This window comes from Alexandromys fortis, unplaced genomic scaffold, assembly GCF_014885135.2.
Source record: "Alexandromys fortis isolate MF-2015 unplaced genomic scaffold, M_Fortis_MF-2015_v1.1 scaffold_107, whole genome shotgun sequence".
Lineage (NCBI taxonomy): Eukaryota > Metazoa > Chordata > Mammalia > Rodentia > Cricetidae > Alexandromys > Alexandromys fortis.
The window spans coordinates 4,906,434-4,933,947 of NW_026067987.1; the positions used below are offsets into that span (position 1 = coordinate 4,906,434).

The window sequence follows — 27,514 nt, forward strand, 5'->3', positions numbered from 1 at the left end:
GAGTCTCTGCTCACATACATACTTCTGTGTTTGTGAACACTGCCGACAGAAGATCCCTGCTGACAGAGCAAGTGGGAAGACCTCAGAGCTCTAGTCTAACCTCTAACTGCACTTCCCCCCTGGTCTCAAGGATTTTGGCTAATGATCTTACAACAAAGCAAATAAAAAACAAATGTAAAAACAATTAAAAAATTTTGAAGACTTAAAAAAATCAGAATTAAGTATGAGTAAAGCAAGTATAAAAGTTAGCCTTTGCCCTACTCTTTGAAGGAGTGAAAGGCAGGGTATGAGGCAGCTTTTAGAAGAGGACAAAATGGAGCACAGAATCCTATGTACTGTTCAGTGCAGTGCTTAAGCTAGCCTTGTGAGAGATTATGATAAGTAGAAAACTTACTCAACACAGAGGTTCAGATGCTGCAAACATTTTAAACTATATTAATAATTCAGAGTTTCATGGGAAATAGTTTAGTGCATGTGGAGAATCTAATTTTTGACTCCACCTAGCTCATCTGCGGGTAAAAACCACTGCTGTTTACAGTGACACCCATGTGATCCTGCCTTCCCATCAGAGCCCTGCATGGGTGAGGCCCTGTTTCACACCGATATCACAACTCTTAGGAACAGTGCTCACAGACTCCAGTCACCTCTGCCTCCACTTAATAAGACAAAGTGGAGACAGGGACGAGCCTGCCAATGGCCAATGGTTCAAGTACAGCTCTGAATACCCAGTGGCACAGCCACAGCTTGTGGGCACTTCTTGTTACGTTATCACCTTCTGACACGATCTTAGTACAGACCCTCAACTCCTCCATCCACTGAGTCTTTTCAGAGTAACCAAGGTAATACGAGGGTCACCCAGAACAGCTTCCTTCCCGTGCCCATCTCGAGGGGAAAAGGCCTCTTTAAAACTACAATTCCTTTGCCTTTAAAAGTCATTTACCATTTTCTACCATAATTAAATTAGTAACACAAAACATTATCGTTCATCTGTGGAGCTCTACCCTAGTTGCCTAGAGCTTATATACAAGTTTTTATTTCCAGTCTGCAAGAAAGATTCTAATTGATATTTGGTAACAGAGCATGAAAAGATACTATATACATGTAGCATACACACATACATACATATATATAATATATATATACAAACACTCTTCAAAAAGAAGCCCACACACTTTAGCTAAAGTCTAAGCCTGCATAGAATTTAAAAAATTATGAATACAGTTCCTTTAAAAGAGAAAATGGTGCGTAAAAGTTACAGAATGGATGTGAAGAGAGATCTTTTCCAAACTTTTATTTGTGCACATTCAATTGAAAAAGATAACTTTTACAAGTTCTTTGGTGCCCATATTCAGCATACAAAAATGTAAAAGACTATTCACAAATAAAACACATTAGCTCAAACTGGAAAAATAATGACAACAATAAAACAATTATTTTAAGGTAGTGCACACTGTGACAGCTCTGCCTGTGGGGACATGAGAATTACTGCGAAAATAAATAGAATGTCCTTTTGTAAAAGCAGCAACGTCATGTCTTGTAAACTTCCTTTTTATATTACAGCAAAGTTTGAAGTAAAATCCAAAGGGACTGGAGCTTACACTGTAGCCGTGAGTGGAGTCTACTCCCTCGGTCACTGTTGGTCCAGTTGTCCTTGTGTTTTGAGTCCAATGTGCAGCAGGTTTCAAGGTGCTCAGTCAGAGACTAACCAACCAAGTTTGAGTTATAAAATTTCCTTCCTGCTTTCAAACACAAATGGGTAGACCTGCTCCACAGCAGTGGCCACAGCCTTCACGTTGGGCCCTGAAAACAGAACCAAGAAGGGTTGAGAGGAGCCCAAAGAGGAACCCTAGGAAAACTGACTTCCCAGAGTGAAACACACTTAACACCTGGTTTAGAAGCTCAGGCCACTGTCAAAATACTGCACTTACAAAATATATATGGAAAATCAAAGCAAGAACCCAGAGAACACTTTTTTTCCTAGAAAACAAAGTTATGTGCTTTAGTTTTTTGGCACTGGCATGAAAAGCTGATCTGCCACACAGCAGGACAAACGGCACTGGAATCAGTACAGGATAAAGGACAAATTGACAGGATGATACAGGCCATCCTGTTGGCCACTGTCATCAGATTAGACTCCAACTGAGGGTCACAGGCCATGAGGGACCCAGCCAAGTGACGCAATGCCACTACTTAAACACCGGCTCTTACATATAGGGTCTAAAAGTCTCCAGTCTCACGTTAGTAGTGAGGTGGCTGCTGGGACCCTCAGCTCATCTAATGTGGCAGAGTTCTAGGGGGAAGCATCAGGCGATGTTGTGTAGGAATTAATTATGTAGTAATTATAACCCACGGAATCCTGGATCATTTAAATGATCAAAGAAAACACTAAAAAGGAGAAATTGTTTCTTCAGTTTGTGAAAACTTGTTTCACTAGTATATAGTTACCTCTTGAAAAGCCATGAAAACTTAGCTACGCACTGATTGAGCAACACGTTCTTTCTGACTCTCCCACCCGCTGCTGAACGATCCATTTCATAGGACGTTCCAGATACATGTAACACATGGCATAGTAATTAAACAGGTCACTGGCCTTCAGCTTGTTCTATCAATTCAATAATTATACATCTAAAAGAAATGATCACACAGGCACAGTAATTAACCAGTTTATTTTCTTAAATTTGTTATAGTGTCTTTTTTTTTTTTTTTATCAACTCAATAAATATACTCTGGGGGTGGGGTGGGAGTGGAGGGATGTTAGTCTCACAGTGTAGTGCTGGATAGCCTGGAACTATGTAGACCAGGCTGGCCTCACAAAGACCTGCCGGCCTGAGTGCTTGGTTAAAGGTGTGAGCTACTATACCCAGCATACACACATTTCTTTAGGTTTACATTCTGTTATTTCATTCCTAGAAGAGACTTAACTATATGTTGGGCTGTCTCAGAAATCTAGGTTCAGAAGTTTAGAAGCACCCGGAATTGTTCCTCACTACCTGCCCCCACCCTGCTTTTTTTTTAAAAAATATGTTTTTTGAGATAGGGTTTCTCTGTGTAGTTTGGAGTGTGTCCTGGAACTCGCTCTATAGACCAGGTTGGCCTCGAACTCAGAGATCCACCTGTCTTTACCTCCCAAATGCTGGGATTAAAGGCGTGCACCACCACCAGACTCAGGTGGATGCCTGGCAATTGACTTCGACAGAACCCAGGAGGATGGGAAAACACATGGCATGAACTAAGCTGCAGCTCATCTGTTCAGTCTTCATTCTCTTAAGAACCAAAGAAGCAAAATTCAAGAAGACTAAGACTCTATCTTAGCTCAATTTTGTTTTGGGAGCTTGACTCCTAAGCAATGTCCAAGTATAATTTATCATCACAGTGCACTTAAAAATCAGCCTGCAAGCTAATGCCTTCCTGGACATGCAAGCCTAGTGAAGCCACCTCTTTCAACTCCTGAAAGGTTCAAGAGATAATGAAGCACGGAGAACATAACAGACAAAAGTCAACTGTATTGGAAATATTTCACTCATCTCCAGAGTTCATAAAATAGTTTTTTCTACGTAATTTAAATGCAATATATCATGTTTATATATGAGCACATGTGCACGCACACACACACACGTCTAGGGGAATATTCTTATTCAAATGACTGCAGAGAGTACGCTGTGCACTAGGTGCAACACTGAGTACGACAGGTAAAGACAACCACACGGGACACTGAGAATGAGCCTCATTAGGATGCTAATGGAGGCACAGACACAAGACAAGCACAGCACAGCACAGCACAGCACAGCACAGCACAGATTAGATGTAAGAAATAACTAACCCACAGTGCTTAAAGAAGGTGACTGACTTCCTAGGAAGTGTAAAGAAGTGACTATAGGAGACAAATTAGAAACTGTTCTTATTTTGTTTTTCAAGACAGGGTTTCTCTGTGTAGCCTGGCTGTCCTGGAACTCGGAGATCCAAGTGCTAAGGATGCCCATTACATGCTCTTCTTATCAGTGAATCATAAAACGGTATCCCTCTTATCGTCTGTGCAGAGCAATTGTGATTCATGTCAGAGATTACCTGTCACTGTGATGCTTCCTGTTGAAAATATCTGTAATGTAGCTCTCAGAGACTTTATCCGATAGCACACGGCAGGATGAAGTTCAGGTTCATAGCTATATAAAAACACAGTTATGTTTTGTTATTTATACTCAATGGCAGCTTCAAAGTCTGTATGTTATCTTGGTTCTCCACAGACCTACCTGGCATGAGGTCTATTGTTCTTGGTGAATTCTGGCAAACGGATTTCAAAGGGCATGTTACAAACTGCCAAAACATTCACAACCTTAAAATCTGTAAAAATTACCTATGGGAGAGAAGTAGAACTCCATAAATTATTTTGAAGTACATACAAAAAAAGTGCTACTTACGGCAACTTGTACTAATTGAAAACCCTCAATATCACCATTTTAAAATGGTACTTGTATAATTAAAACTATATATGTCATCTTTTAAACTTTATGTATAACTTAGTCTTTATATTGAAAATGGAATATTAAAGAACAAGAAAAGGAAAGGCGCTAAAAGCAAGGAATTTGAGAATCAGAATGGAAAAGCTGCCACTTAAGGAATTCAATACACAGAGTGAAGGCTGGGCTCTTAAATTCAATGAAAAGGCATTTCTGTGGGCTCAGGCAGATGTCAATTCTTGTGATGAGTCAGTCAAAAGCTACTTTAACTAGTGGAGATTTCTCGACACTTCTAAGCTTATGCTAGGGAAAGAAACTTCAACTTCAAGCTGCAAGTAATATTTTTTTTAATGTTTTTTTGTTTTGTATTGTTTTTTGGGTTTTTTTCTTTTCAGTCTCTCTGTGGGGGAGGTACTGGGGATTAAACTCAATGCCTTATACATTTCAGCACGTCTCTACCACTGTGATACACACACACACACACACACACACACACACTCACACTCAGTTAAACATTTCCTTCCCAAACCATAGTTCTGGGTGACAACTATTATCCCACCCAGTGCTGCACGGAGCAGAAGAAAGCTAGATGCACACCACAGCTATACTTTTAAGCATCCTCTGCCACTTCCTCATGCACAGTGGCCCCTGGTCCTCACTGGCAGTCCACTCTCTTCTACAGCCCAGGCCGAGAACACTACCTCTTCAAGGACATCGTGTCTTTCTTTTACTCACTTGAACACAACCTACCAAGGCCACATTGTAAGTAGTAATTTTGTTTACACTTTGACAAGCCGGCAACAGGTGACATTACTTACACAGCAGAGGGCGCCACCCACTACATCTGCATCAACAGGACTCTCTCTATAGCTCTCTCACCATCCTGACAGGGTTTCTCTGGGAATCAGTCCTGCTGTCCTGGAACTCCCTCTGTAGACCAGGCTGGCCTCAAAACTCACAGAGATCCACCTGCCTCTGCCTCCCGAGTGCTTGGGATTAAAGGCATGGGCCACCACCTTCAGGGACCAGCTATTCTTTAAGCGACCAGAAGACATTTTCTGATGAATGTATGTGTATGGTAGAGACAGGTGGGAACACTCGAGTTCAAACAGCATTAACTTGCAAGTAAACAAGTCACTATGGGAAAGCAACTAAGGGAAAACCAGGATCTTTTCCAAACCCCACAGAGCCATATTTGGTTACCAAATTCTCAAGATTTGTTTAGTCTATAAAACTTTTTAACTTTATAAAATTAAACCCTTGAACATGTGCAGTATGCATATTTTTGGGAAATGTTACCTGAAAACCTAGTTTCTGCAGACTACGGGCTAAACGTCTGGCACCAAATTTAGCTTCTTCTTCACTGCAGATGAAGTAGAAAAAGATGATCAGCGGCACAGACAATGCACTCATCACCGAAAGCATCATCAGCTGTATCTGTGGTTTCCAGTCCTCCCCATCAAGAGCAAAGCAGAGGGTAACGCTTACCCTGGTAGTACTCACCTTGTTGCTCCAGTGCAAATAATTTTTCCTGAGGACCAAATTGTAGCTGTAATTCTAGGTTTTCTAAGCTTCATTAATACTTTCTAGAAAAAAAAAAATTCAATCATCTAAATAAGCATTACTCTTCAGAGAGTTCTGTCCCATGTGCCTGTCTAATGCCCACTTGTGACACTAAGCTTATAGAAGTCATCATTCTGAAGTCAAGTTCAGCACTGAACACAATGAGGTCTGAAGACGGAGTTACAAGTGTCTAAACAGACCTAAGAAGAAGGTCTGTACACAACTCTCCCTGCAGAGTCCTTCCCTTGCTTGATTATATGGAAATGATCAAACTAGAACACAATTCAATCTGAGGAAGACTTAAAATTTGCCAAAGATCAAGAAAACACCCAAATTAAAAAATGTAAATTTTCAGACAAGTAAGAAACAGTAAAATGATGGGGCTGGAGAGATGGTCTAGAGCACTGGCTGCTCTGCCAGAAGACCAGGGATCATTTCCAGCACCCACATGGCAGCTCACAACTGTCTGTGCTCCATTTCCAGGGGATCTGACACCCCCACACCAATGCACATTTAGTTTCTAGTTACAAGAACTTGAGATAATTTACTTAGGGTACACTGGCATTAGTTTTTAGAACTTAAATTGAGCCTTGAAATACATTCCTAACTTAAAAAAAATTTGTGTGTGTGTTGAGTGTCTATGGTATGTATGTTCATGTATATGTTTGTGCAGGCGTGCACCTTGGTGTGTTTTAGTCCCTGTGTCTACTGAGAGAGTCTCTCCTGATGCTCACTGGCAGGCTGCCCATGGACTTCCAGGGATTTCATCTCCTCCTCCCTTCTCTGCACGGAACAACATTCATGACTGCATCTAGATTTACATGGGTTCTGGGCTTCCTAACATCAACTTTGTACAACACGTGATTTACCCACTAAGCCATCTCCTTAGCCCCCCGTTTAAAAATTTGTGTATAGTCATTTTAAACTGCTGGGTTTTAGAAGGCAATTTCTTTAATTAATAAGCATTTCATGGACTCTCACCATATTCAGCATCCATGCTCTTTCCTTTCTCCCTGCTCCCACTTCAAATAGTCTTTCTTTCCCCAGTCCTTCTTCTAATGTATTACATATGTATGCATGTTATGCTTGTATGGTTTATCCATTAGAAAATCCAGAATCCACAAATTAGAGAAAGTATGTGATATTTCTTTTTCTGAGTCTAGCTTATTTTACTTTATAGGGTGACCTTCATTGCATCCTTTCCCCAAGAAATGACATACTAATTGAACATTTATGCCACGTTTTCTTGACAGACACCTAGACCGATTCTGTAACACTGCTATTTTCAAAGACCCTCAATTTACAGTTCAGCAGTGTGTAAGAGTCTACCTTCCCCCAACCTTTTCTGTCCACATCCTTGCCAGTTGTGGTGGTTTGAATGAGAATGGCCCAGAGGCTCCTATGTTTGAATACTTGACCCTCAGTTGGTGGATCTGTTCGGGAAGGATTAGGAGATGTAGCCTTGTTGAAGAGGTTTGTCACTGAGGGCTGGCTTTTGAGGTTCATCACAAGCCCATGCTATTCCCAGTGTCAGTCTCTCCCTGACCCCCAACTCTTCCTCATGCTTGTGGATCAAGAATGGGCTCTCAACTACTGTTCCAGTCCAATGCCTGCTTGCTACCTGTTGGCATGCCTCCCACCATGAGGATCCTAAACCCCTGAAGCTGTAAGTCTCCAATAAACTCTTCTATAAACTGCTTTGGTCATGGTGCCTCCTAACAACAGAAAAGTCACTAAACACCAGTATTTGTTGTTCCTTCCTTTCTTTATGAGAGCCACTTTGATTAGATGAGATGGAATTTTGGTGTAGTTTTAGTTTGTATTTCTCACACTTCTAATGTTTATTGGCTGCACTTCTCAGCATGTATTTTTATCAAAGCCAGATGCACACCTACTGTCATTTATAAAGCTGACATCGAATCATGAAGATTTTGTTCTTTATTAATAACACTAACACTTTGAAATGTAATAGTTTCTTTTGCAGGGGGTTCAAGACAGGGTTTCTCTGTGTATCCCTGGCTGTCTTGGAACTCAATCTGTAGACCAGGCTGGCCTCAAACTCAGAGATTCACCTAACTCTGCCCCCCAAGAGTTGGGATAAAGGCATGTGCCACCACCACCAGGCACAAATGTAGTAGGTTTCACAAAACATAAACTCTTAAATCTAGGTTAGAATATGAATTAGCAATTTATTATTAAAAATATCTTAGCTAACTAAAATGGAACAGGAAATTTGCATACAATAAATATAAATTAGGACTCGTACTAGGATATAAAGCCACCAAGACTCAGAGTAAGTGGCCATCTCCAGGAGAAGGGCCACTTCTACAGGGCTCCCTGCTGCGTCAATTCCAACTAACATGGAGCAAGGTGTTCACAAATTCCCTGTCCATATAGTATCATTCCCTGCACTGTCAGATCAGGCTGTATAGGACACCAGGAGATTCTGATACTTACTCCAACGTCACGCTTATAAATGACATTTGCTCCCTCCAAAGCAATCTTCCTCAAGTTCAAATGGCATCTTGTTCTAAAAACACAGACTACATTTGTAATTAAAATGTCCAATGCAACATCACTGTCTGCATCCATTGGGGTAGTTTAAAGACTTAGTTTTCCACCACGAAGATCACATCCTGGGAAATCAAACAAAATAAAGTCACTGAACTTAAATATTCTGCTAACTTGTTTTCCACAAATAATCTTAAAACTAAAATGCAAGAAATATAATTTTCAAATATTACAAGAATCAAATCATGTCTCTTCTTACCACTAAAAATGCCACAATAGATATAACATATTATCTTTAAATAACTTTTAATTCTTAAAAATGAGAAACTTTTACATGCAAGGATCTGCCCCTATGTTCTAGGTGTGCTATAGTTACAGTAAGAATCCAGGTACATTATACTCAAGGGCTAGATTTTGTGGTCCCAATGTCCAGTTATTACTGAATCCTTGCAGGTACAAGATAAAAAACTAGTATCTTATATAAGAATTCAATTATGTGACTGGCACAGTGGCACATGCTCATAATTCCTGCACTTAGAAGGCTAGGACAGGAGGACTACCCCAAGTCTGAGGCCAGTCTGGGCTACATAGTATGACCCTGTTTCAGAAAACTGAGAAATAAACACTTATATAATCATACAGTATTCAATTCTATTCATTAACCATACCTTAATTTCACTGTATTTTTCTTACATTTCTGGATTTTCATTTTCTGTTCAAGTATACATCTGAGCTCTCTTTAATCCTTGACTTAAGAGGTTAATGTATCCACATTTATAAGTAGAATTTTAATAGTTACAATTATAGCATATGTGTGTACACATATTTTTGTACTGTACTGATTATCGAGTCTCAGAAAAATTGGGGTAGTTTCTTGTTATTTAAAATTCTCTGGAAAACAATATAAAAGAGCTTATTTTCAAAGTATTTGAACCTGTCATTTGCTTGAGATTTCTTGAAAACTAGTTTTATTCATTTTGAAAACTAGTATTGTTAACAGGTGTTTTAGGACAACTGAAGTCTTCTGTGGTTGTGCTAAATTAAAATTATGTATCTTCTACTTTTTAATTTCCAGTGTACAGAATTTTTCCTGCTTTCTTACTAGTCCCTACAAGCCTTGGCCACAGCAGCGCTCACCATTATCTCTGGTGTGGCTCTCCCGGGGTTCTCTGTCCCTCACACCTTGCTCACATGTCTTTCTGCTCTGGTTGAGTTGATCCTCTCCTGATTTTCATGGCCCATGCTTATTTTCTCTCCTAGATTTGCTCAACTCATTTTCTAATTTCTTACAATGAAAAATACTTAAGCTTAAATTTCTCTTCTTTACTTTGTATAAAATTCGAAGGCCACTATTACCTGGGTTATTGGTTGTATATTTTCATTACCTGTCAATTCTAATAACATTCAAAATTTTTTTACTCTTTTTTCTTGGATGAATTATTTGAGTTATCAAAATTTAATATACGCATGCACTCGTGGAATTGCTGTCAATTGATAGTGACTGAGCCAAGCAAAGAATAAACAAGTTTATACATAGAAATGGGTAACAACACAGACATGCTGTCCGCATCTAAAAGGGACTTGAAATATATTTTATGTATGTGTGTGCCACATGTGTGGAGGAGTCCTCAAAGGTTAGATCCCTTCAACCTGGAATTGCAGATGGTTGTCAGCCACCATAGGGGTGCTGGGATCTGAACTCAGGTCCTCTGCAGGGGCAGTGAGTGCACTTAGTCACTGAGCCATCTCTTCAGGCCCAACAACTATTTTGTGAACAGCATAAAATACAAACGCTTAGATGAAGGTTCATGTTGTTTGTTAGTGTAGGGACGGCTCAAAGGTGAAGAGCACTTGCTGCTCTTTGCAGAGGGCATGAGTTCAGTTCCCAGCACTCACATCTGTAACTCCAGATCCAGGGGAACCAAGGGCTTTGGCCTCTGTTGACACCTGTACACATAAGCATTTAATTAGTATGGAGTCCTGATGGGAGTTCATGTTGTCTTACATATGTAAATATACTTACATGTTTAAATATATATATACATATATATGTCAGAATGTTAACTTTTTTCAGAGAATTAGCACATTATATTTCCCCCTCCTTTTCAGTAGAATCTGGACTTCATTTTTGTTTTATGAGCAAGGCTTTCATGTAGTCTAGGTTGGCCTTAATGTACTTGAGGATGAACTTGAACCTGTAATCTACCAACTGAACTATATCCCAGTCTTGAATCTGAATTTATTTATTTGCCTATTTATGTTTTGTTGAGAGAGGGTTTCTCTGTAGCTTTGGAGTTTGTCCTGGAACTAGCTCTTGTAGACCATTTGTAGACCATGTTGGTCTCAAACTCACAGAGATCCGCCTGCCTCTGCCTCCTAAGTGCTGGGATTAAAGGTGTGCACCACCACTGTCCAGCTTTGAATCTGAATTTTTAAATCAATTAGTATATATTAGGGTTATTGTTAAAAAAATTAAGCTATTTCTATTTTTAAGTATCAACAACTTGCATATTCACTGCCTAGGACTTACATTATAAAAATGACTTGATCACATATTTTGCCTCATTTTTCAAGTAAACCCCTCCTCTGAGTTTGATTTGTCAAATATCTCAAAATAAAGTGTTTAAAATTGGTGTAGGAGGTCCTTCTGTATTTGTGTTGATTTCATTGGTTGAATAAAGAAGCTGCCTTGGCCTTTTGATAGGGCAGCCCTTAGGAGGGTGAGGTAGACAGAACAGAATTCTGGGAGGAAGAAGGCAGGCAGAGAGCCGCCAGCCATGAAGCTGCCAGGTCAGACATACTGAATCTTTCCTGATAAGCCACAGCTTCGTGGTGACATACAGATTACTAGAAATGGGTTGAATCAAGATGTGAGAGTTATCCAATAAGAGGCTAGAGCTAATGGGCCAGGCAGCAATTTAATTAATACGATCTCTATGTGGTCATTTTGGGGATTAAGCTAGCCGGGTAGCCAGAACGTGGCCAGCCTGCTCTCATTACAACATAAAATTACAGCCGTCCTGTTTTCCTGAAATGCTGTGTACCCAGCAGTCTATACAGTGTGCTGTGGAAACTGACAGCACCTTTCCCTGTGCAGAGACTGTATGGACAACACAGCCTTCCCTGTGCAGTGACTATGTATGCACAGTCTCCCCTGTGCAGTGACTGTATGAACACAGCCTTCCCTGTGCAGTGACTGTATGAACAACACAGCCTCCCCACCCTGTGCAGAGACTGTATGGACAACAGAGCCTGCCCCATGCAGAGCCCAGACAATACAGCACCTAGCCTGGTGGTTGGTATTCACTGCAGTTACTTCAGCAACTGCAACCTCGGATGACGTGGAAAACACTGCCACCTCCCGGCTCTGATGACAGATTTCGTCAACAGCAACCACACCACATTTTCCACGTGAACTTAAACTGAGAGGCTACAATAAACACTGTCATAAAAACAAAGCAAAAGTAACCTAACATCCAATGGAGGACCAAAAAGTAAAACTAAACAAATCTGCTTCTGCACAACAGAAGAATCTTGCTACCCTAAGAGACTGGCATTGCAGCTGTGGGTGTTGGAGGAGCCTTGAAGACTGGATCACAAAAGTAGCATACATAATCTGAGAAGTGGCAAACATAGGGCAAGACTGTAACAGACCAAGTTATAGGACCACACAGTCCTGAGAGATCCCTCTTCCGCAAGTCAGACAAACTAACACAGTTCCAGACCAACATCGTATTCTCTATCCCAAACAGTAGACGGGAAAACATCCATTTTACTTCCTCCACCACACTATCCAAGAGTCAGCAGTCCCGAGAACAAGAAAAAAATCTTCTTTTCCCTTAAAGAAAAAGCATGTTCTTCCCATTCTCTGAGACAAAGCATGGGCTGCGGAGGAAGGGCTGGCATGGTGCCTGCATTAGTTTTGTGACACTGGTCAGTCAGCAGCTCTCTCCAAGTCCTCAGCTCCTCTTCTGTGACCTGGTGATACCATATGTACAGCAAAGGGAGGGTCAAATATTGCTATGAAGAACACAGTAAGTAGCGTGCACCAAAGCTGTCCACAGAGTTACAGTAAAATATGGTAACTGAACACTTTTGAAAGGGCTGACAGAAAATTCAGAGTCATTATGGTAAGAGATGAGAAGAACCAGATCCTAACAGGTTAGGCAGGGGTCAACAAACAACAGCCAATGGACCAGTACCTGGTTAGTAAAAGTTTTCCTGGAATTCAGCCATGCACACGTTTCCATAGTGACTGCAGCACAAAGTGAGTGGTTCTGAGTAAGACACACAGGCCTAAACTATTTATTGTGTGTCTCTAAAAAAGTCTGATTCCTTGGCCAATCCACTAAAGTACACCAATAAAATACTCAACCCTGAAAAACATAAAGCCTAACTTTTAAAATTAAAAGTAACAAGGAGCATCCATGTAAAAAGGGCTTTGACTGAACAAACCAGTATAAAAGATATTTAAAGGACAGCATCAATGATCTATACAGATCTAATGGACTTGGGTGATGTTAAGGAATTTCTGTGAATTTAGTTAGGTGAGATACTGGAGTGATCATCCAGACATCCACAATGATTTCTAGAGATTTACCCAAGTATTCAGGAGAGAATGTTATGTATCTGATCAACTAACTTAATACACAAATTCTTCCATATCAAAGCCCAGTTTAACATATTTCCTGGGGTCCAGGTGGCTCTTAATGTCTGAAATATTACCACACAAATTATTCAAAGATGAGTGTCTAAGGGGAAAAGATGGAGACATAATATAGACAAATTCAGGAATTATACAGACAACTCCATTTAATTCCAGAACTATTGTCATTTTAGATACATCACCTCAAGGATAAACTTCCTATTACTCCCTTTACCCCACCTTCCTGTTCGAGGGGCAGCAGAGGGGAAAAAGGAAGATCAGTGTGGGGCCATAGCACAGCCACATAGGTGTACCTTGGTACTGGTCTTTAGCTTCTCTGGCAGGTGACATTCTATCATGAAGACACCCCTGTACTTGTCTCAAGAGCGTAGACCTCAGGCATCAGTACTCAAGATTAAGGTTTGTTGTTGTTTTTTTTGCATAACAATGCAAGAAAAGAATTTATAGTATGCCTGGACTCACACAAAAGGCCAAAGGCTATGTCACCAGTATTACATAAAACACTGAGTAAGTGCTGAAGCAAACACAGCTCATTACATTAAACAAAGTTAATATTCACTATGCATGCACATCTCTTCCTACTAACTGTATTTCTTATTCTAAATGTAAACACTACTACCTGTAACCCAGCACCTGGAAGATCATTGCAGGTTCAGGGTCAACCTGGGCTACACAAACTGAGATCTGCCTCACAAACAGCCCCAAGACTGGGAAAAGGTGACATTCATGTAGATAACTTGCACCAAAATGATTATCATTGTTTCTGTTTGTTTTTGAAATACCCAACAGAGAAGGCCAGAGAGATGGCTCAGTAGGTAAAGGCTCTTGCAGCCACCAAGCCAGACAATCTGAGTTCCATTCCTGGGACCCACACAGTAGAAGGAGAGAACTCCAGCAAGCTGTCTTCTGTCTGACCTCCACACACTTCATATGGCCATGTGGGCACACACACAGATAAATAAATATAAATGAAAGAAGATTAAATGTGATAAAAATGCCAGAGAGTTACAGAGACTATTTCTTATTAAAAATAATTCTCTGGATTGTTGGCACCTGTCTATTGAAAATACACCCAAAGCAACATAAATATAAGTTTATTTAATGCCCAGTCAATGATATCTTTAGGTAATGGTTTCTAAACGGCACTGGGAGATTCCCCTCCAGGCTGTGCAGCTGACTCCTGGGAGCTGTGGCTTGTTGCCACTGCCCTGCACCGCAGGAGTGGATTTTACTATAACCATTGCTAGCCAGGGACAAGAAATTCCAACTTGAATATGCTTTCTACAGAATACAGGTTTTGTACCTTTATAAGCTGAACCAAGAGCCATCCACATTTTATTGAACAAAAAATTAAATTTGGGGGTTCAAACCTAAAGATATACCAACTTTTTACTACACACAGACAAAATTTATTTTAGATATATTTCTTAATACTTAAAGTAAACTCTGTGATAGTTAATCTCAATTGTCAACTAGATGGCACCTACAAGATGCGCCTCTGGGCAAGATGGGAGGGATTACCTTGACTGGGTTAACCAAAGTGGGTGCCACTGAGGATGGCAACATCCCCAGGCTGGACCCTGGACTCCTTAAACAGGAGAAAGGAAGCTGAGCACAGCACTCATCTCAGTCTCTGGTCTTGGGCTATGGATGTGTTGTGATCAGCTGCCCGAAGCTCCTGTAGCTGTGAATTGCAAACAAAAGGAATCTTGTCTCCCTTAGGTTGCTTTCAGAGTAGTCTGTCTCGGCAACAGAAAAGGAAAGAGACACTGTCTGTCTTTCCCAAATTCTCTCTATATGAATGTATGTATTTTCACTCCTTTTTGAGACAGAGTCTCAGTAGATAGCCCTAACTGCCTGAAACTCATTTTGTAGATCCAGCTGGCCTCAAACTCACAGATCCACCTGCCGCTGCCTCCCAAGTGATAAGATTAAAAGCACATGCCACCACACACTGCAATACAATTTTAAAAAAAAAATGCCATTTTTGATTATTTATGAAACACTCAAAAAGAAAATAAAAGTCACCCATAACCATAATCACTGTTAAGTTTATCTACTATGCTGTTGAATTCATATATTTATTTGAGCATATTAAACAAGGTTGTGATTATACACAGTGCTATTTTATAAAGTCATGAAGGGATTTTATAAAAATTTTTTGGCAAGGGCTAGACATGGCTCAGTGGTTAAGAACACTGGCCATTGTTCCTCCCACACTATATGGTGGGTCGGAACTGTAACTCCAGTTCCAGGAGATCTGACACCCTCTTCTGACCTCCGTGGGCTCCAGGCAACATGGGTGATGCACAGACATACATGCAGGCAAAATAGTCATAATACAAAAAAGGGATGAAGATGACAATAATAGTACCTTCTGATAACTTGAGATACAAAAAAAAAATAGCAATACCTAACAGCTGATTTTCCTGAGTATTAACGAGGATAAACTCTTTAAATGCTGCTAACCACTTAGATTTCTTTGAAGTTAACTGTTTTATATTGTTGGTTCATTTTCTTTATGCATATAGCTCTTATATATAAATATTAGCCTGCTTAATTTATTCCTCCTGCTGAAAATGAGTTCAATGTACTAACAAGTCTAGACCACGAACTATTAAGACCTGGAGGAAGGGCCAGCATGGGGAGTGGGAAGAATTAAAGGGAGAAAACTGGAAAGGCGGGGATGGGTCAAATTCTGTCATCTCTGCCATGTTAAGGATTTTTGTATTTGTCCCAGCTGCAGTGGAAAGAAGTAAACCATACCACTTTGCAATGGGAGGACGGAAGATGAGACTGGTAAGGAAACCTGGTCAGCAGTTCAGGGAAGAGTGGACCAGAGTGGCACTGGGTGACAAGGAAGAGTTCAAGAGACAAGGCAAACAGGGCTTTGTGATAGACACAGACATGAGGAAATGGGACAACTGGAGGGCGACTTTGGGTCTCTGGCTAAAACTATCACTTATTGACACTGAAAGGAAGGTCAGATAGCCCAGGAGAGGGAAAAATAGGTAACAATTTACTTGGTTCATTTTGAACTCCAAAAAGTTGTGAGACATCTGAGGAGATTACAGAACCAATCATCAGCAAAGCACCTACCTTTCAAGCAGGTCTTGGTCTGGATTGAAAATGAAAGTCTAGAAACTCTAATGTGGAAAGCAATTAAAATCATTATGAGTAAAGTTTAAAAAGTTGTAATTGAGAAGTCTGACACAAGCCAAAGCCAGAGCATCCTTATTCTGAGTTTTGTTATCATGTTATTGTGCACCGGTTACAGACATTTCCAAACTGAAGCCTCTCCAGTGAAGTCTGTCCTGTTTGATGTCTTCTTGGTAGACAGCAGGCTGCTCAGAAACACAATCTAATTCTTTTTCTGTATCCTGGCCTTGGCATGGTTCCCAAGGCACTATACACCCTCAATAGAGTTTAATTGTTCTCTCACGCACACAAGGTGCACAGAGCTCAGCAGATCACCGTTAAAGCAATCTCTATGAGCCACACGACTGGTGGAAAGGTACTGAGGCAGGTGCCCTGGTGCCCTCATGTGTAAAGCTCGGCACACGACCTCCCAGAGTGCTAGGCCATGGGCAACGCTGAGCATGGTGCCTACACTGAATGCACATGGTAAGCATTCAGACTCAACTATTCTTCCTGTTCTATAATTATCTCCTTTCTTCCTCTTCCATGAGCAGAGAAATGTTCAAAAATGGAAAGGGTTTCTGGTGATTCATTATCGTCTTCAAGCTTTGGAACACAAAAACACTTCATGTGTCTTCAAATTTAAAAGCAGAAAACAAAGCATACAATTTGATGTGTCTGATCAATAAAATTAGTATGGGGAACCTAGATTTAGCTACAGATTTAAATAATTCTAGCCTTAATAAAACTATTTTAAATCAAAATACATGATGACTATTGGCTTTGGGACAGGTCTAGGTCTGACTGGTAATGAAATGTTTGGTTGAGAAGCAGGTATGTGTGGAAAGTGGGCAGGACTGTCAAAGACTAAAATAATTGTTCTGCTAAACTTTATTTAGGTTCCTACAGAAGCCAGAAAACTCTATATAATACAGGTTTAGGCATTAAATTTGAAAATTAAGCTTGGGCTGCTCATGTAATATTAAGGTACCAATTCTCTTGAGTGGGTCTTCCATGTGTCCCTATTTCCACTGAGTACAGACTACCATTTGAAACATTGAGAAGGGATGGGGTGGCTCATTCCTGTAATTCCAGAAACTAGAGGTAAGAAGGGAGGGTTGCCTAGAGCTGAGGCCACCTTGGGCTACAAGGTGAGTTCCAGGCCATGCTGGGCTACAGAGTCAGCTACTGTATTTTCATCGCTCTGTCTACTCCTTAAATCAGACGTTCTTCTGGAAGTCTACAGTAACTCCTGAGATGTTAAATTAGTAGTTGGGGCAGTTAGGAATGCCCTAAAACTGTATAAACAGAACCTCTCTGTGTGCTTAGAGGGGTTGTTGTTTCCTTCATATTTAAAAAAAAAATGTCATAAATCTTAGTCTTCCGGGAGCTTTCTAGGCTTCCAGCTGCTATCTATGAACTTTGTGGCTGGCTCCTATGTCAATCTTGACTTACTACAGACTTAGTTTCACATTTCCAACTACCTACTAGGTATATCTATTAAATTAAACCAACTCACCCAAACAAAATTCACCAATCCCATAAGAAAAAATTGACTTTGCTTCTTCTAGTGTTTATGTACAGAGTTATTATCCGATATTAATTTATCCCAGTTAAAAATGTCAGAATGTTCACTTGTGTATGTTATCCCAGCACTCTGGAGGCTGAGGCAGGAGGACTGTCATTAGTTTAAGGCTAGCTTGAGCTACAGACAGAGTTCCAGGTTAGCCCGGGCTAGAGTGAACCTGGATGAAACCCACACCCCTTCCCACCAAACTCTAGACTGTTCCTTGGCATATCATTTTTCTCTTATGTTCAGTTAACTTTGAATGTAGCTTCTTTTCTGTGTCCACAGCAACGATTTTATTTTAGGATTTTTTTTGCACTGCATTATGGTAAGAGCCTCCTACTAGAACTCTTCTCTGTTTGCAACATCTAAAATCTAGTCCATCTACCAAGTAACTACCAGAATTATCTTTCTAATTGTACCACATTCCTACTTTAAAAAAAAAATCTCTTGGCTCCCCGAGACAAACAAAATAGGATCTAATCTACTTGGCTTGGGCTGCTGTGTGCTTCCCACCTCCAATTTTCCTTTTATAACTGAATCTACTTAAAATGCACCCTTACAGTCTCTACTTTATAGCATACTGTTTGTAATGGCTTATCTCTTTCTGCTTGTCCCCGTTCCTTCAACTAACAAAATCTTACTCCAACTACACATTTAGTACATAACTAAAGTCAACCAAACCCTGTGGGAATTCACTCAGAGAACAATGGTCAGGGGAGGAGGGAGGAAGCCTCTTAGCAGTTATAGTCTGGTGGTAAAAGTAGACAACAAATAGGCCAGCCATGAAAATAATCAGAAAGAGTGACCTAGGAAATGAACAAGATGATGAGAGGTATTCGAGGAGGAATGATCCAGGGAAGGAATTTCAACTACCTTTGGAAATGAGACGAGGGTCTTAAAAGGAGATCCTAAACAGCCAGCCCACAGAACTGGAGGCCATCTCAGCAGAGTACTCAGCCACCGAAGGGATCTGTCTGCGTTCTGTCTACTAGATTGCAGATTCAAGATCTCTTGAGAAAAGGCTCAATTTAAATGTCTTTAGCTCTTGGATCAGTAACTTGGTTGAACACTTTTGGAACAACCTAAATAATTAAAGGACTGGGGGCAAATGTAAAGAACAGATTTTATTCAAGGTGGCAATAAATATCATAGAAATTAAAATCTAGACTTATTTAAAAGAAACAGTAAAGCAAGAGGCAGGTATTCTCATTTATATACCCCCCCCCTGACTACTCCCTTCTTCCTTTCACCCAAGGACCCTCAGGCATCGCTTAAGCTATTCCATAGCTCACGCCTTTAATGCCTTTATCCCAGCGAGGGAGGCAGAGGCAGGCGGATCTCTGTAAGTTTGAGACCAGCCTGGTCTACAGTGCTAGCTCCAAAGCCACAGAGAAACCCTGTCTCAAAATAAATAAATAGATAGATAGATAGATAGATAGATAGATAGATAAATAAATAACTGGTCACCACAGAATGACTAACCTGTCAAGTCTCTTTCAGGATGCTATGCATTTCAGAGATAATAGTTTTATTTCTCTATTTAGACAAAGTAGCACAGTTCCACTGCTAGGCATGGTGGCCCTCAAGTGTAATCTCAGTAGCTGGTGAGCCCAGAGGATCACTAGTTCAAGGCTAGTCAGGGATACAAATCAAGATTTCACCTTGACCTCAAGACAGAAAGGCAGAGACTGGATTCAGTCATCTGAAGCTCTTCTAATTTTAACAAGTGAAAAACCCAAAAGCTACAATGGAGGCACACATTTCTAACACAAACACTCACTGCTTCTCAGAGACATGTCTGAGATATACCCAGCCTGTGTGCTAAAGCCTACCACTCCCAGACCTACGATGTGTACAGTGTGATTCCTGCCTTGCATCCTAGAGGCAATGGTAACAGGATGGTGATCATTTGTGCATCTAAACATACCTAAACATAGAAAAGGTACAGTGAACACACTAGGTGACAGGAAGTTCTCAGTTCCATTACAATGAAACCACCATCATATACATAGTTCATCAGTAACCACACCTTCATGATATAGCACAGGAAACTGCCCAGGTAGGCCTGCACAGCACTGAGTTTTTAAATTACTGCTGAGCTGGAAGTCTGCCATACTGGAACTCATGGTAGCAACATGCTGCCAAGAAGATGAGAGAATTATTCATATGGACTTTTTTTTTAGCATATGTTCTCATATAGAGACTTCAACTCACTATGCAGCTAAGGATGACCTTAGACTCCTAATCCTCCTGCCTCCACCTCCCAAGTGCTGTGATTACAGGCATGAGCCATCATGCCTGGCTCATCCAATATATGCTATGCCATAGATAATTTTCCTCGAACCTCCACAACACCACAGAACAGAGAAGAGTCTGGCAAATCAAAGGAATGGGGTGAGTCCTGTCCACAAAAGCTTCAGTTCACTGAGTTATCTGAGGTTCAGAGAAACCATAACCCATCTTCATATATGAGCCTGGGTTATAGATTAGCTTTATGTCCTCGTATCTGTACAGCAACATCTGGTCCACAAACAGTCTGCTGGGAAGAACACTGGGGAAACACTAATGGTGTGTCAGAACTAGCTCAAACCCAGCAAGTTTTGCTGTAAAGAGCCAGCAATGGCATACTGGAGTCAGTCAGTCAGTCTCTCTTGCCACTCACCCTTCCTTTCTGAGACTGGGTGTCAATATGAAGCCCTGGCCTCAAGTTCAGATATCCACCTACCTCTACCGCCACTGGATTAAAGGCAAGAGCTAACAAGCCAGGCTCAGGACTTGCATTCTTAGAAGTATTCCAAAACTGTCCGCAGAGTATCTAACGTTAAAGGAGCTATAAACCTATATGGGTTTTTGCTGGTTTGTCTGTTTTTGGCATAAAAGTCACAATCATTTCTTCTCACCTCCCCCACAATATATCTGAGATCCATTCATGTGGCTATGAAAACAGAGCTAACACAATTCGATCAATACAGGGTGGATTCAGAATAATCTAGTTGCTCAACTAAATCAACAGGAGCAACCTGACTTCACTTCCGTTAATCAAGAAAACAAAAGTCTTATCTCTGAATATAAACAAATTTGCTAATCTCATGTGTAAAATGTAACTGAAACATGGAAAAAGGAATTATGGACCTCTACCACTACATATTTAAAATATTATGCACCTTGCTTATTGTTATTTGTGTGTGTGTGTGTGTGTGTGAGAGAGAGACAGACAGACAGACAGACAGACAGACAGACAGACAGACAGAGAGTCTTGAGGATTAAACTCAGCCTCACACATGTCAGGCAATAACTACCACTGAGTTGAAGCATCAGCTAAGACACTTTAAATGATGGTATAATATGTACCTTACAAAAATATTACTTTGACCAAAAAAAAACCAGGACTTAGATATTAGACAAAATAGAAGACAAGAGTCTGATATCCCTTTCTTTCTTCTTTCTTTCTTTCTTTCTTTCTTTCTTTCTTTCTTTCTTTTCTTTCTGCAAAACCTCTTTTTGACACAAGGTCTTGCTCTGGCTGGCCAGAACTCAGTGATTCTCCTGTCTCAGTCTTCTTCTGGATACTGCGATTACAGGCATGCTCCAACAGCCTCAGCTAACTTTTTTTAGTAGTTTCAAATGTTCAATTAAGCTAAAAGACTTGGACTTAACTTTAAGTTAGCTATCTTGATAGTTAACTATAAATTATCAAATTATTTCTCTGATTAGGTAGTCTCAATGTTTGGTATGAGCATTACCACAAAATAAAAAAAGTTGTTCAGTTCTAAAGCCTCTGTAATCACTGGCAGAGAGCAACAGCTTCAGCTACTTCTAAATTTCTAAGAAAGCTACTATTTTACAGTAGTAAAATAGTGACAGGGAAAACAAATTAAATGACTGATATGGGCACTTACAAATCTCAAGTTTATCACCAATTAAGGTGTACAAGTAAAAGAATGTCTTCTAAAGAAAGACTAATTCTCCTAATGAATCAACAGGGCTATTCCTTTTATTCAGAAGTACTATATAGCAAAACAGTCGGGTCCACAGGGAAACAGCATTTCAATAGCTGTAACCCGGAGCCAGACCATGCTTTGTTGGTCTGCCTTTACTTAGCCCATCTGCCATAAGTGATAACCAGATGCTCGGGTGACAATTACACATTTTAAAAAGTAGTCCAACCCCCCCATCCCTCCCCCCCGCCCTGCCAACACACACACACTAAAACCTAACAGCAGAGATGAGCTCAACAGCCTGAGATCAAACGGAACTTCAATAATGTAACAGAAAGTCCGGAACAAAAGGAGGAATCGAGCGATCTGATGGTTCCCTTAAACACTGCGTAGCATCACGGCTCACAACACCTGCTCAAGTGCTTAGTCCTCACAGCAACCCTTTAAGTACTCCAGACATTAACTCCATATTGCAGACAAGGAAACTGGGGCTTCCGGGGTGAAAGACACATCTCAAAATGATGTCATATCACTAACAAAAAGCAGAACTGTGATGTTGAACACAGGTGGCTGCAGGGTACTTTTAAATGCTATACCAGTAACACTGAACCGATCCTGATCAAGTTACTGCTTTACAACTAAAAGCAGAAGGAAGGTTAACCCCTTAAAAACTACTTAATTCATGTTTTACTTCTAATATGCTATACATCTTTACCTAGTGAGTAAATCTTACTATCATCCAGGCCAATCTACATACGAAGCTGTCTTTCCTGCTAGACACCGTTAGTACTGTCAATCACAGGTCATGAGAAAATTTTATCCTCAACACACTTGTGTGTGCGTATATAGATGTGCATGTATGGATATGCATATGCTACAGCATGGAGATCAGAGGACAACCTCTTTTTTAAGACAGGCTCTCTTTTGAGTACCTGACGCCTATGCCATGCTAGCAGGCCCACGTCTTCAGTTTCTGCAACCCTCTCAGTCTCAGCCACAGGACTGCAAGGCTAGCACTACAGTTACAATGAGCTGTAATCAAACTTCTGTACTGCAGAGGAGGGGGCGCTCATGTTAAAGTGTCATTGACCTCATGTGAAGAGAGATCTAAACTGCCCAAGAGAATGCTTTGATGTAATTTTTGAGCATTTAATAAGTTCCCTGTTTCCTTGCACAAATCCAGCCATTTAAGACAAATTATCTTGTTACCATTTAGTCACAAGTAAGACCTGGCGAGCAGAGTTGCCAATGTGATCTGACTAATGACATACTTCTGGAATCTTCACACTATAGAACAACACACTCCACACTGCTTTCTAAAGGAAAAACACAAAGCATCACAATACAAAAATCACATTTGTCAAGATGTCTGGAAAGACCCCAGGTGCCTCGACAATCCCTGCATCTACCACTCCAGCTGTGGTAGTCAGCCGTTCTTTAAATTGCCTGGACTCGTTAAAACAAAGTCCTAGTCATGGCTGACACTCTGGGTGCTTGGAACTTGCAACACTGCACAGAGAAGTTGGAATGTTATTACACGGAGAAAAAAAACTAGGTTCAGAAAGGTTCTTCTCTGGGTTCTAGTCCTCGCACCACAAAACACCTCTCCTTCATCCACTAGAAAGCCCAATAGTGCAATAGAAGTAAACAGTTATCTCCAATCTAGTAAGCAGATTAATCTTCAAATCCAAACATAGAGGATATGAACACACAATATGATGGTGATTCATAGTGCTGACCCTCTAGAAGCTTTGTTATGAGGCAGAAAGACATCTGCACACCAATTATTATGGTACCAATGAGTATGTAATACAATATCCAAAATTCAAATACACATCAGTGTGTTACCCATGTCTGTCACCTCTGTCATCTACACTTACACAAAAAGCACACTTGAAGTGGCACCAGTCAAGAAAAAGAGGTGAAATAAAATGGAAAGAAATTTCAATGAAATTTTATAGTTCAAGTGTCAGCTAAAAATCTCGAGACACTGAAAGTTTTAATCTAGAGACTTGGCAAAAATTTCCTACTCTAAACTCTTTCAAAATCAACTCAAGCTTTATTTTTCATAGTAATAATTTCATCACATGGTTGATGATGCAACAGAAAGAAATCAATCACCAGGTACTCAGCTGCCTCCTTTGTTTAGAACGTCTCATGCCCACTCAACCACATTATAGAGAAGTTGCTAACGCTTAAATAATGGCACATTTCTGATGAGAAATGACATATTCCAAAATATTGTTATGTTCCATGATCTGTTGTACTTTATAGCAAATTCTGCATGTTCCTCTCATAGCTATATCTACAAAATTTTTTTCCTACTATTTCACACCTGAAAAAAAAAAGTATGGAAATCACTTATGCACTTCCCTCAAAATTGCAAAATGTAGTTTTAGTCAAATATTCAGATGCAAAATGATAAGAAAAGATGGTGTAAAAAAATCCTAGGTTTAGTTTATAACACACAATAGGATCTATAATACCTTTTAATCCTTAAAAAAAAAGTGATTGTCTATAGTAACAGTAGTGCCATATGGGCTTCTAAATACCTTTTACGATGAAGAGCACAAATACTTTCACAAGGTTTATTTCAATACAATCTTTTGAGTTGGAATGGATTTCCAGCTAACAGTTATTCTGAAAGAACACAGACCTACCCACTCCAATTCTCCAAATAAAAGGATTCCTAGGAAAATGCAACAAAGTTCCATTAATGAAAAACATACACAAGCCCAGGGCATGTGGTTTCAACTCCTTAAGAAGCAGAAAAAAAAATACAAAAAGTATAAAAACTCAGTTGTGATCAGGGCAGAAGGGAAAAGAGAAAGTAAGAACATGAGAGTCTGGGCCAATACCACAGAAAGCAGAATCTGAACTAATCAAAGGAGGAAGCTAGAACTGACCTGCATTCAGGGACCACAGGAGACAGAGGTCTTGGCAAACACTCCAGCTCTACAGGACTGTCTGAAGGCAGTTCTGAGGTGGGGGGTGTTCCTTATACACACCGTGAATAGAACCCAGAGCTCAGTACCACAGCATCCAGTGGGGTGATCCCCAACCAGCCTTCACAGAAGTGGCCTCACCATGGCTTCGAAAATACTGACTTTTTCATCTCAAGCATTTTAAAACCTAATTTGTTTTCTGATTTGTTTCAAATTTCCAATCCTTTTAAAAAGAAACTGTTCATCTCCTTGTAAACCTACAAGTACTTCAGCTAACAACACTGACCCAAAAGTCCTGGTTAGACTGAAAAAGTGTACCCGGTCTGGTTCTTGTTCAAGAAAGCACACAACAGCAGCTGGTTACAGCTTCTGGCACTCATTTTGGGAGCACAGAGTATAGGAGAGGACCGGGGGTAATGATGACATCCTTTGGCTTAGGAGAAGCCAGGCTTAGCAAGGGACAAACTGAACCCGTGGTTGACACATTGCCTTTATGAATATCAGCGTTGTTTTCATCAGTAACCTTCAACTCTGTACGAAGAGCTTTGTTCCTACTGACCACAAAAACGTTATTGCTGGAGAGCATGACCTTTCTTGTACCAGAGACACTTCCCTTACCGATAGAAAATTCAGCTTTATTTTGCTTTCTGAGACAGATATATAGCTCAGGAAGACCCGGAACTTATTATTATGTACTCCAAGTGGGCCTTGGCCTCAATCCTCCTGCCTCAGCCTCCCAAATGCTGGGATCACAGGCATGCGCCACTACACCTCATATAACATGATTTAACAAAGCATAGCACAAGTAGTTCGTGACGAAGGGCTGAGAAGCACAGCTGATGAATATTTAACAGGGCATAGCCAAACCCTAAATACTTCTTTCAGCCTGACTGTGCTTCACGTCACTTCTTGATTTGAATGGACTGCTATTTTCTCAAACTTGGAAAGAGACTGCAAATTACGGCCAGAAAACTGGATGCCCTTCTTACATTTTCCCTTTGCAATTACCTCAGGGAATCTGTTATGGTTTCACAAACAAGTCGCAATTCTAAGGCATTCTTCTTAACCATAAACACACAAGTCCACACTAGTCACTGCCAGTGTCGCTCTAGAGCTGCAGGTGACAGATGCAGTCACAGAACTCACAGATGTGGGCCGGCTGCAGCTTGCCTCTCGATGCAATGTGCACACTGGCAGAGCCTGCAGATGCACAGCTCGGCAAAAAGGAGGGTTTTCTATTTCAGTCATTTCCTATTTTATTTACTTTTAGGACCGGTCCTGGCGATTATGAAGCGATTATCCCCCCCCCTCATCCCTGCACAAACCCTAGGCACAATTCATTTTCTCTTCCCGCCTTCCAGATCCGTTTTCCCGAAGCCTAATTCGGTTCCTACTATTATTATAAAGCGGGCCTCCGGGCAAGTGCCAGAAGCAAGAGGCGACCGCGCCGCTATTTGGGGGTTGCCTTCGAGTCGCTGCACAGGGGCCGCCGCAAGTTTTCTGCGAAGCATCGGACCCCTCACTGAGTAGCCTGGCTGGCCCCTCTTTTCCCCCAGGGGCGGGCTCCGTGACGGGGACCATCCCGGCCGGTCTTCCGCGGCCAGGCAGGGGCGCCCCACCCCCACCCCGTTATCCTTACGGGGGGGATGCCCAAGCCGCCCGACCAGTCCTCTTCGCTAGCCGGTGGCCCGTGGCGCTCCCCTGCTCGGGTCCCCGCCCTGCACAGCCCACCGCAGCCCGGCCGGCGCGCAGACACCCAGCCGGCCGCTCTCGGGCCGCCCCGGGGCCCGCCTCCCCACTCAACCGCCCCCCCCCGATCGCCGACGGGGGTTACCGTGGGAAGACGGGGCGGTCGCAGAGGACGCGGCGGCAGCGCTGCTGCCGGTTGCGTCGGACGCGGAGGAAAAGCTGGAGGACAAGGATCAAGATGAGGCGGGCCCGCTCCCCAGTCTCCATGGAACTCCCGCCCCGGCCCGTTGCTAGGAGCCCCCGAGGCTCGGGCTCCGTCTTTCGTGCTTTGTTGTTCCGGGTACAGGGCGGCCGCTGCTTCCCCGCGACAATAAATAGACTAGACGCGGGGGAGCATCGAGACGGCGCGCGGCGGCTAGAGCGCCGCCAGGCCTGGGAGCTCCAAGGATCCTCGCTAGCCGCTCACTTCCGGCTCTCGCTGCTCCCCTCCCGGCCCCATGCTCTAGCTCCGGCTCTCCTTCCTCCTTCCTGGGGCTGCAGGGGCGGCTCTTCAGCCCACGGGCTGATCCAGGCGGAAGTGGCCGGAGGGTGTTAGGAGCGCCGGCTGCACTTCCCTGAGGCTCGCCCGGAGAGATTTTGAAGCCCTGGGTTTGTTTCCCAGCTGACTGCTGGCGAGCCGCATAGCTTAGATGGGCTTTGATGTTTCGTTGTTTTGCTTTATTTCCTTAAACCGGAACCCATAGGTTTATACAAAAGAGCTCAGCTAACAGTCGCGGGACCCTTGTCCTGACCCGGGAGGTAGCAGGGGTCCCCGGCCTTACTCAGCGTGGGCTCGGCGGGCCCTGCAGAAGCGTGTCCGTCGGGCGGCCGCAGCGGGGCAGGCTGGACGCTGGAGATGCACACTCGCCGGTTTGAACGGCCGCACCGGGCCGAGTGAGCCCTCGGGACCCTCGGGGCGGCGTGAGCGGTGCTGCTCACGGAGCGAGGCTCCTAACGGCCCCGGAGCGCCGCCGCGCGGTCAGGCCCTCTCCCGCGCTGCC

General features: G+C 41.9%; 1 protein-coding gene across 2 annotated transcripts; it reads right to left on the bottom strand.

Moving 5' to 3' along the window:
• Positions 1–1,276: 1,276 nt before the first annotated feature.
• Positions 1,277–27,514, bottom strand: Tbpl1 (TATA-box binding protein like 1). 2 transcript variants are annotated; one of them, XM_050159499.1, is made up of 7 exons: positions 27,296–27,514; positions 8,475–8,653; positions 5,958–6,040; positions 5,754–5,817; positions 4,248–4,351; positions 4,066–4,160; positions 1,277–1,800 (listed from the first exon to the last, which is right to left on the bottom strand). In XM_050159499.1, the coding sequence occupies exons 2-7, from the start codon at positions 8,607–8,609 to the stop codon at positions 1,721–1,723; spliced, it is 561 nt and encodes a 186-aa protein (XP_050015456.1). In that variant the 5' UTR covers positions 8,610–8,653; positions 27,296–27,514; the 3' UTR covers positions 1,277–1,720. The 2 variants fall into 2 exon arrangements, with proteins under 2 accessions (XP_050015456.1, XP_050015455.1); XM_050159498.1 differs by lacking the exon at positions 27,296–27,514 and adding an exon at positions 26,620–26,913.